At 43.4% G+C, this 9,487-nt stretch overlaps 2 protein-coding genes across 3 annotated transcripts; one reads left to right on the top strand and one right to left on the bottom strand.

The window, feature by feature from the left end:
- The first annotated feature begins 24 nt into the window (after positions 1 to 24).
- Positions 25 to 6,897, top strand: LOC147261276 (uncharacterized protein C1orf21 homolog). 2 transcript variants are annotated; one of them, XM_086203229.1, is made up of 6 exons: positions 25 to 369; positions 1,111 to 1,333; positions 2,621 to 2,700; positions 4,556 to 4,626; positions 4,716 to 4,779; positions 6,156 to 6,897. In XM_086203229.1, the coding sequence occupies exons 2-6, from the start codon at positions 1,177 to 1,179 to the stop codon at positions 6,192 to 6,194; spliced, it is 411 nt and encodes a 136-aa protein (XP_086059355.1). In that variant the 5' UTR covers positions 25 to 369; positions 1,111 to 1,176; the 3' UTR covers positions 6,195 to 6,897. The 2 variants fall into 2 exon arrangements, with proteins under 2 accessions (XP_086059355.1, XP_086059356.1); XM_086203230.1 differs by having other exon boundaries at positions 28 to 369; positions 1,111 to 1,267.
- On the bottom strand, positions 6,111 to 9,382 carry tsen15 (TSEN15 tRNA splicing endonuclease subunit). Its single transcript, XM_086203228.1, has 4 exons — positions 9,234 to 9,382; positions 9,072 to 9,153; positions 8,501 to 8,636; positions 6,111 to 8,400 (listed from the first exon to the last, which is right to left on the bottom strand). The coding sequence occupies exons 1-4, from the start codon at positions 9,300 to 9,302 to the stop codon at positions 8,229 to 8,231; spliced, it is 459 nt and encodes a 152-aa protein (XP_086059354.1). The 5' UTR covers positions 9,303 to 9,382; the 3' UTR covers positions 6,111 to 8,228.
- Between the last annotated feature and the right edge of the window lie 105 nt (positions 9,383 to 9,487).

Here is a 9,487-nt window from a genome sequence, read left to right as displayed (position 1 = left end):
ATTAGTTCCGACTGGGAACTGACAAAGCTGGAATCTTTATTTTCTATCGTATAAAAGGAAGGATGCCCCCAAAATTCGCATGCAAAAACGACGTGGGTATTTATTTGTTTCAGCTGAAAGATATTCTTGCCATTTTTTGGATTTTCGAAATTCATGAAAATAGTTTCTCGATTCGCGTCTTTGTTGTTTAAGTGGGCGCTATTTTATAAGCATGAGATCCAGCAGCAGTCCGACCAGACAGCTGGCAGACGGACTGACTGCGTCTCCTGTGATGAGCCAAGAGGTTTCTGTGTATCCAATGTCTGGAGGAAAGCCTCTCAGAACCTGAACCAGAGGACGGGGCCTGAAACCACGGACAGAGCAGGAAAGGTGATGTTGCTTTATTACGTTAAAATTTGTAAAATAATCTTGATGTATCCTCGGCGGTCCCTGCTGCTTCTGGAATGGCTGCTCTTCTAATATAGTAACTTAGTATTTGTATTATCATCTGTCGTCCTCATTGGGTATTTTTGTTGCTTCACCGGGAATTTCTTTAGAAAATCGTTTTTGTATTTTTGCCGGAAATAAATGAAACACCTCATGGGATGCAGTTTACATCTGCATACAAACACCAGTGAAAGCAACCGGTTAGACATGCTTGAGGAGCAGCTGTGCGGTCAGTGCGTTTATGATCAACCCATCGGGATCGGTGTCTCCGTCCAAGAGCCTGATGCAACACACTCTTCTAGATCGACACACACTATTATGTTAGCCATATTGCCGCGACTACAGTTTAATCCTCTGAGAGCCGCAAACCCCCTCCATTCACTACTAAAGCGAGCCGGCTGCTTGGCACAGCGTCATCCATTGAAAGGCCTCATTGTTGCGGGGCAGCTGGGACCGCCGCGCGCACCTTCTGATCGGCGTGTGCGTGAATCAAGTCTACACTGCGGGAGTAGACAGCGATGCCCGTGCGTGTTTAAAGCGAGGGCAGGGCGCTTCATGACTAATTGATTATGAAAAACTAGGCTGGTGGTTTTCAATCTGTGGGCCCAGAGCAGGGTTCCTGATTAGAAGTGTTCCTGATTTGATGGTTTGAGGCCTGTCTGTCTACTCTTCCTCCATCACCAGGTGTAGCTGCGATGCTCAGGAGTGAGGAGGAGGAGGAGGAGAGCGGCTGAGGAGGAGGAGGAGGAGATGGGCTGCACCTCTGCCAAGCAGGTGTCTGCAGTGCCCAACAGTGAGGAGGGTCAGAGCAAAGCCTACAGCAATGGAGACCTCCTCTCTGGTCAGTCTGCCCACCATGTTTCCTCTGTCCACCTCTCCTATGTGGAGGATCCAAACAGATCAGCCGGTAACCAATTAAAATAACTTAACTTAAGGAACAAGCAATGACAATAAAATCGCTCTATGGCTAATCCAGCGCTATGTACTTTTCAATAAACCAGAAAATAATAATCACAATTAATCAAGCAATGATTTGGTCAATAAAACTTAAGTAAATGACCCTGTCATTTCACAGAGCCCAGAGTGAAATCCTCGTTATTATTGCAATTTGTTTCCAACCAGTAGGTCCCAGATGTTCATTTACAATAACATACAGTAAAACAAAGAAAGTGACAAATTAGAAGAAGCGATAGAACCAGTCAATGTTTGGCTTGTTTCCTGTTTCGCTAATCAGTTTGTCTGTAAATCAATTAGAGTCCATCTCTTTACATTAATACATTTATAAATACAGTATATGCAAATGTGGGGAAGAAAAGTACAAAGAAATACATGCTCATGTCCAGACCACAAGTAAGTGAAAGGTAAACAAGGCTTTAACTGGCTGCAGGCGTACAACGTGTTACAGTGCAGGGAAAAGATTATTTATTAGCTAGTTAGCTTAGCACGATGAATGGCAGTGGGAAGTGTTACCGTACCTCCGTCAATAGTCGCTTTTGTGGTCATTAACAAATGTTTTATTTTGTTGACTTAATTTACAACGTTACAGATGTACATACTATTTTTTAAGTAGAAAAATATTTGTTGGGACAATATTACAGTGGTGCACATGCGAAGATTAGAATAAATTTGTCATTGATATAAATATGAGTATTTATTCGTGCTTGAGGTAGGTGGACTGTCATGCAATGACAGTTTGAACTAGATGAAATAAATATGGCATTATTAACAATGAATAAGGACTAATATGGCATGATTCTGTGTTAGGCAACTTTGCAGGCTTGTTCGAATTTTAATGTAATATTTTTTAAAAGATGCCTATCAAGGAAGCGATGATAGCTATAAGTGACCCAGTGACAGTGCATTGTGCATTGTTTCTGGATGTGAACTGCTTCTTCTCTAAGTACGGGGAGGGATGTGAGGAGGGGGCTGTGCATGTGTGAGAGTGAAGATGGCGAGGCAGAGACAAGAAGAGAATCAGGCTGACAGCTCATTTGTTTGCTGCTTGCCAGCCATTGTTGAGAGAGGATTTATCGTGCTGCGTGAGAATTCAACCACGTAATTACTTTGCCAAGTAGTGAACTGTGAGAACTATTAACCCGAGGGATTGTGCTGATGAGAACCGTGGCCCGTCCTCTTTGCCTGTGTCAATTAATAAGAGGAGATGTGCTGCTCTCTATCTCCTTTTCTGTCACAGATGAGTACAAGATGAAAGGAGTGGAGAAAGTCAAGTACATCAGCGGAGAAGAAGGAGGAATGGACGGCCAGGACAGCACAGTGTGTCACTGTCTTTTGTTCTACTCTTTTGTCTGCACTGGGACATTTAAGCTGCTTTTTCACAGCATGGTACCAGCGGCTCGCCTCTAGTTTTTCTTTTCATCATGTAAGAGTTTTAGGAAGCACCTGGCAGCCTACCTGACGTGCCATCATAACACAGCTGAGCTCTGACCGTCCAGAGGGAATCATGACGTGGAAGAGTCCATTCTGTATCTGTGTCACTGGCAGTGAATAATCTTCTCTAATAGAATGCCTTTGACATTGCCAGGCTACAATTACAACTGCTTTTTTTTAAATTAAGTGAACCGCTCAATTAAATGGCAACCAGTAAAACCACACAATTGACATTCCACGGTTGGGTTGCAGACTAAAGGAGAGACAAAGACTGTAGGCGTAGAACGCCTGGTGTAGAATGTCTGGTATAGAACATTTGGCATCGAACGTAACCCAATCTACACTCCATTCCAGTCGGGGGCAGTAGTGTACCACAACATTATTCACCTACTGCTATAGAGGAAGGTGAAACATTTAAAGATGATAAGGTCCAATTTAAAATGAATCTTACAACACAATAAAAGGGAAAGGGCTGCACGGTGGTGCAGTGGTCAGCACTGTCACCTCACAGCAAGAAGGTTCCGGGTGCGAGTTCCGGGTTGGGCAGGAGATCTTCCTGTGTGGAGTCTGCATGTTCTCCCTGTTCCTGTGTGGGTTCTCTCTGGTACTCCAGCTTCCTCCCACAGTCCAAAGACATCAAGAGGGGACGAGGCTGATTGATACTCTAAATTGACTGTAGGTGTGACTGTGAGTGTGAATGGTTGTCTGTCTCTATGTGTTGGTCCTGAGATGGACTGGTGACCTGTCCAGGGTGAACCCTGCCTCTCGTCTGAAGGCTGCTGGGATAGGCTCCAGCCCCCCCGTGACCCTTAACAGGAATAAGTGGAAGAAAATGGATGGATGGAGCTCCTGACAGCAAGAACTAAAGCTCCTGTGTATTTGTTCATTTGATCTGAAACAAAAAAGGCCAAAAAAGAAGAAATGATTGGTGAACAAGAAGGAGCCCAGAGACGGGGGATACAGTAAGCCTGGGTTCATATACCACCTACTGGCTGGGGTCTGGACACTGCTGTGGGTGGGTGACGCTGACAGACCCCTAAAGATGAGGAAACTGTGAAGTAGCTTTTATGCTAAAGGACTTCTGTGTGCTATGGTAGCAAAAGTGAGTCGAGTCACATCAGGCTGGTGCCATGTTGTTGAAAAATAGCAACATTTTTTCATCTGCACGGCTGAAATTTTTGTTAGATCTCTTCTTTTATAAGTCTGATGCGTAATGGTTTCTAGATATGTTTCTTAAATTTTTGCTGAAACACTTCCACCCTAATATTCAGTGATTTCTGAAACACATCACCACGACTCTTCCGAAATCTTTCCAATTGCTGTTTTCAAATTCGACATCTTGACAGGTTTTTCGTGATTATATGAACTCTCAGTATAATCCAGCAGCCACGTAAGACACCTTTCATGAAGATTATAATGCCTGTATGTTTATTAATGGTAATTGTTATTAGTTCCTCTGAGAGGGGTTTTTGTCAACCTAATTCATTCATAAATGGGATGGAAGAACTGTGATTATTTTACTGCAGTCGTTCCTTCTACCTAAGAAGTTGGCCTGTTTTATAAAGTAAATAAATCGTGACAAATGAATGTAGACGCAACACAACATGTCTTGGTTGTAAACTAGCTCATTTGTTTGTGTGTATGTCTCATGCTATGTTGTTAATTCTGCTGTGTAATACAACTACTTTTATGCACGTGTGTGTGTGTGTGTGTGTGTGTGTCTGTGTTGGATGTCCTGCAGGAGAAATGCGCTCTACTCAGTAACAGTCAGAACATCGATGAAACTGGATCAAACGGAAATGGGAAAATACTGTAAGTGTTGAGATTAGAATATTATTAACGTCTCAGTTCTATTCTTTTAATATTCAAAACTGACCTTTGACCCCGTGTGATACTTGTAGGAGCATCCACTCCTCAGAAAGCCAGCAGGAATTCTTCAGGATGTTGGATGAGAAGATTGAAAAGGTGAGTGAGTGCCAACCCACCATTTAGGGACACACTTCACATTTTGCTTTTTCTTTTTCTTTTTTTTTTTTTGATGAACGCCACTTCTAAATGACAGCACGGAGGTTAATCCTGTGACAGCGCAAATCCGTAGCAAGCGAGGATACAGCAGATGACATGAAAACACCACAGACAGACACAATCTGTCACAGCCAGTGAAATTCTACCGTTTACAGGGATTTATCAGATTGAAATTTTATATTTGTAAAAACACTCAAGTGTGACCAGATCTAGTAAAATGAAGGTATGAACTAGAATTTAAAGAAATGTAGCTGACAATCTGGTAGCCTCGCTGTATTTGTGTCTTTGGAGGACACTTGTGGTGTGGTGGTGACCCCTGTGGGAGTCTCGAAAGCCGACCTTTGAGTCTGAAACGTACTCTTGAGCCTGTCCTGGTTGTGCCTCGTCTCCACTCCTATTTGTTATTTTAAGGGACAGGATTTCAAGGGCGTAGTTGTGGTTGCAGGGGGTTACAGTTGAATGTTTTTTAGTGAAATCAAATTGACAGCCGGATCATTGGTGGACAGTCTGAAGCAACAGCTTAGGTTTAAAGACAAGAGTTGCAGGGTTGAAAATTACTGCCAGCTCAGAGCATTTGAACGTTTTGATTTCCCGGCTTCATTTTACTTAAAGTTATAATGTTGTAGCACTTTCAGGAGATAAGTTTCAATTTTTGAATAGTGATTTTAGGTCGCTGTAGTGCCCCCCCATCAGGACTACTGGCCTATAATGTCAGGAAGTTTGGAATAGGACTGGACCTCTTCGCAAAGTGTGGTTTAGTGTCATGCATGGAACATGGATTTCAGAAGAATGATATTTTAGGGATCGGTGCCTGTTGGTGTAAGAGAGGTAGCGGATGAGTCGGTGTCATTAGTGCTGGAACAAATTAATGATTCATTTATCAATGATGAATACTAAAGGTTTAATAGAGTTAAATGTGAGAATTTCTTCTTCTTTGTAAAATCAATAATTTTCTGAAGACTTACAGCAAGATCCAAAAGAATTTGATTAAAAATCATTACAACATCATATCTTTATCATAAAAAAAAAAAAACATTTTGGCAGCCCTAAATATCAATTTATCACTCAGTGGAACAGTATTGTAGTTGTATCATCATATTAAGAAACTATTAAAAAAATCTCTGTATTTGTATCATGAAGTATCACATTAGTTTTTATGATTCCCTCCACTAATATTACATGTAGTTTTGCATGCATTTGGCCACAGTGATGCATATTAAAAAAATATTGTCACAGAAGATCAAGTGCATGATCGACTATGAGAAGTGTAATTGACGTGTGTGTGTGTGTGTGTGTGTGTGTGTGTGTGTTTCCAGGGCAGGGACTACTGCTCAGAGGAGGAGGATCTGACATAGCAGTGTGGGCTTCCATCACAGGACCAGCCTTTGAGATGGACTGTACCATGTTACTCCACTGCTGAGGGGGACAAAAATGGACTACCAAACACTTTTTTTGTCCCCCTGTGAGAATGACTCCAACCAAAATCCACAAGAGTTTCCATGATAAAGAACTTTCTGAAAAGAATGAAAAGATGTCAGGGTTATGTGGAATCACAAGGAACTTTTATGTTCCCGCTTTCTGACATTTATTGTGGGCATATAAAAGTCTCAAGCCGGTTGCAAATGCCCATGTGATGGCAGCAGTGATTCCCAAGGACATGGACTCATAAGCCACTTGTTCTGAGGAGCTGGACTGACACTCCTGCATTCCTGGACAGGATGAACCTCTTTTCTATGGCTTGCTGGCCGGTACAGTGTTGGTCTGTCCATTTGTCTCTCTAGTATGATGTATTTGTGTTAAACAAGGCTCAGGGTTCCTCCCAACACCACACTGTCGCACCATTAACACCCCCACCCCACATCACCCCATCTCTCTGTTAACCATGCAGGGTGGATTCTGCAAGTTCACACCGTAGTCCGACTCTGTAGTTCTCTCACCCGTGTTTCTGTGTTCTGTCTTCAACTTGTTTGGTTTTTTTTCCAGATAGACTTTTCTAGATAAACTGTATAAATAAAAGTGTTTTCAGTAACCTACCCCCCCACACACCCTCAACAAATGAGACCGTTCTGTTAAAATACAACAAAACATCCTGTCATGTTGGTCATTGAGTGACACAAGCTGAGCTTCCGTAAAAAAAAAAAGAAGAAGATTTTTACCTGAAGACAAAAATATTGTGGGGTTAGAAGCAACGGCTGTCACTGGCTGTCACATCTACATGTCAGCTGACCAAGAATTGGCAGCGGACAAACGTCAAAGACAAGAGTGAGGTCTAGTGAGATGTAGTCTGTCCAGCAGAGGGCGCTGACAGGTTTACCTTCTCAACATAGAGTAACAGAGGTCTAGCCTGAATAAGAAGGTAAACACAAGTAGTTACCAATGACATGATTGAAAAGTTCGGTTGTGCTTGAGTTTCTATCACTGGGGTCGGTGACATGCATCTCAATGTCAACTGAGTCCTTTAAAAGTTCGCCAAAAGCTAAAAGAGGTGTGTTTCCATCACGTGGTCGTAGCAGATAAATGATGCCAATTTTGTCAGAAGATGGCGGTATAGGAAACGTAACCTCACATGGCTATGATAAAATGCAGAATGAGCAGAGGTTACAGGCCCGTAACGGCATGTTTTGGTCCATCAGTCCACGCGTATCTGCTGTTATCATGTTGGGGCTTATAAGCGAAACAGAGAGATGGAGTCAGTCGGAAAAGCCGTCACGTGAGTTCAGTGTTCGCTACGTCAGATCTGATCCTACAAATGCCTTTCCATCTCCAATTTGCACATTAATTTTCTTCGCATACATCAAAAACCACCTCGAACGGCTGTGAAAAAAATTGGAAGCCTCTTTTTTTATTTATTTTTTTTTAAATGTTGGCGTTTCCGTCCACCCCTTCCGATACGGTCAGTATCACTGCTGCATTCAGGCACCTTGAGATCTGACTGGAATCACAAGTGTGTGTTCTATTAAATGAGCAGGCTGCTGGGATGTGTTCATAGGTCATGAAAATCAATATTACATTGGTTTAGTTGGTGGTTTTAGACATTCTTGGTAGCAAGTGAAGAATGAAACCATGAGTCAAACTAGTAATTACACTTTTAAGTCTTTAAAACTTGACAAGTGCTTGGCCTCAGGGCTTTAATCCGTCTCTGTGGTTGACTTTACAAAGGCCAAGGACATGGCTTTGACAGCGTATGATCTCCCACCCTGATCTTAACAGCTCCAAGACAGGTTAGGTGATGAAGAATCAAACACCTCACCAGCCGACCAAGACGGTACCAGAGGCTGAGTGGTGCACCTGCTGCCGTGTCTCCAGCACAGCTTTGTCTTGTTTAGAAGAAAGTAGCACAGAATGGCAGATTTTTGCCCTTCCATGCTGCGTCTCCTCCCACCAGCCACTCAGCGCTGCTGTCGTCGCTTCCTGTGTTGCCGACTTCCCACATCTTGGAAGGGGCCTACAGGTGGGTCGGGGGTCACCAAGCCATCAGTCATCCTCTGGTAGACCAGAGTGGAGTCTGACGCCACGACACACAGCAGCATAGGAGAACTTCTGTCCAGGATATAGCGTATACTGCACGACAGAGACGAGGAGAACAGTGAATTTGCAACTGAAAATCTAAAAAAATTATAGACCAAAAGGAGAAAGTGAGAGAGAGAGAGAGAGAGAGCACCTTCTATGGCTCAGGGACAGGTGGGCAGGCAGAGGCAAAATGGTCTGGAGGGGCGATCCTTCCTTCTCTCTCCCCTCCAGCAAAACCACCTGAAGGTGATCACACTGGACACATGACACCTCCTTCCACTGGCGCACTGTGGACAACAGGAGCTGTCAGAGAGGGTGGTGGGCCTCAGACGATGATCATGTCTGGGTCTGGATTAGAATTCTCATTTATCTCTTGCTGGCCCCCCCACAAATACAGATACATGACAGATTCCTTCTGAGTCGGGCTGCTTGACGATATTGTCAGACATGGTCTTTCCTTTCTTTACTCAAAATCAACAACGAGGCAAAAATCTAACATATGTGTTAACAATGTATCGTGGAATTTAATCTTCTAAGTTAGTCATGTTTAATTGTTCTTTTTTTACGTATGGACAAAATGTAAAGATCATATAAATTTCCTGATGAACACACATCAGACATGATTACCTATCAGCTACATCCGTTATGGGCGTTTTGGAGCCAAGCCTGTGTATTGAGAAGTCGCTGCGTTAATGAGTTACAAGTCAAAGGGTTAAACTCACCCTCAGACAGGTCCATGTAGACAAGGAACGCCGCGTGGACCTGAGCACTGTCTGTGACCTCCAGTTGCTTCATCTGCTGGTACTGACACCATAAACACTCCGGTTAGTGACTGCGTGGAGGGCCAGCAGACCTCAGCCCAGACCCCCTTCACCATCACTCACCGCAGGATGCTGGAGGATCCAGTTGGGAGGGGGCTGCTTCTCTGTCGACATCTTAATCTGAACGTTCATGAACAAACTTTAAGCGGGTGTCCGGCTTCTTCTATACTCTCTACACACGCGCCTACGAGGGAAGTCCGCCATTTTTATTGTCAGGGGTAAATACGTATAGGGAGAAGTTCGCCCAGGTATTTGACTGCCTGACACAACTTAGGAAGGAGCGTAGGGTCGTGAAAGGGATCCTTACAAAAATGGAT

The sequence above is a fragment of the Aulostomus chinensis genome, chromosome 5 (genome assembly GCF_037954235.1).
Source record: "Aulostomus chinensis isolate RoL2024-O1b breed Wild chromosome 5, RoL_Achi_v1.0, whole genome shotgun sequence".
NCBI classification, from domain to species: Eukaryota; Metazoa; Chordata; class Actinopteri; order Syngnathiformes; family Aulostomidae; genus Aulostomus; species Aulostomus chinensis.
The sequence above is the reverse complement of the archived record's forward strand: the minus strand, read 5'-3'. Positions and strand labels throughout refer to the sequence as shown.

Excerpts from the sequence above, each read along its gene's own strand:
- LOC147261276 (XM_086203229.1), top strand. The coding sequence starts at position 1,177 with ATGGGCTGCACCTCTGCCAAGCAGGTGTCTGCAGTGCCCAACAGTGAG. Across the intron at positions 4,627-4,715 it reads AACGGAAATGGGAAAATACT|GAGCATCCACTCCTCAGAAA; the intron begins GTAAGTGTTGAG and ends TGATACTTGTAG. Across the intron at positions 4,780-6,155 it reads TGGATGAGAAGATTGAAAAG|GGCAGGGACTACTGCTCAGA; the intron begins GTGAGTGAGTGC and ends GTGTGTTTCCAG.
- tsen15 (XM_086203228.1), bottom strand. The coding sequence starts at position 9,302 with ATGAACGTTCAGATTAAGATGTCGACAGAGAAGCAGCCCCCTCCCAAC. Across the intron at positions 8,637-9,071 it reads CTACATGGACCTGTCTGAGG|TGCGCCAGTGGAAGGAGGTG; the intron begins GTGAGTTTAACC and ends TGTTGTCCACAG. Across the intron at positions 8,401-8,500 it reads CTGTCCCTGAGCCATAGAAG|TATACGCTATATCCTGGACA; the intron begins GTGCTCTCTCTC and ends TCTGTCGTGCAG.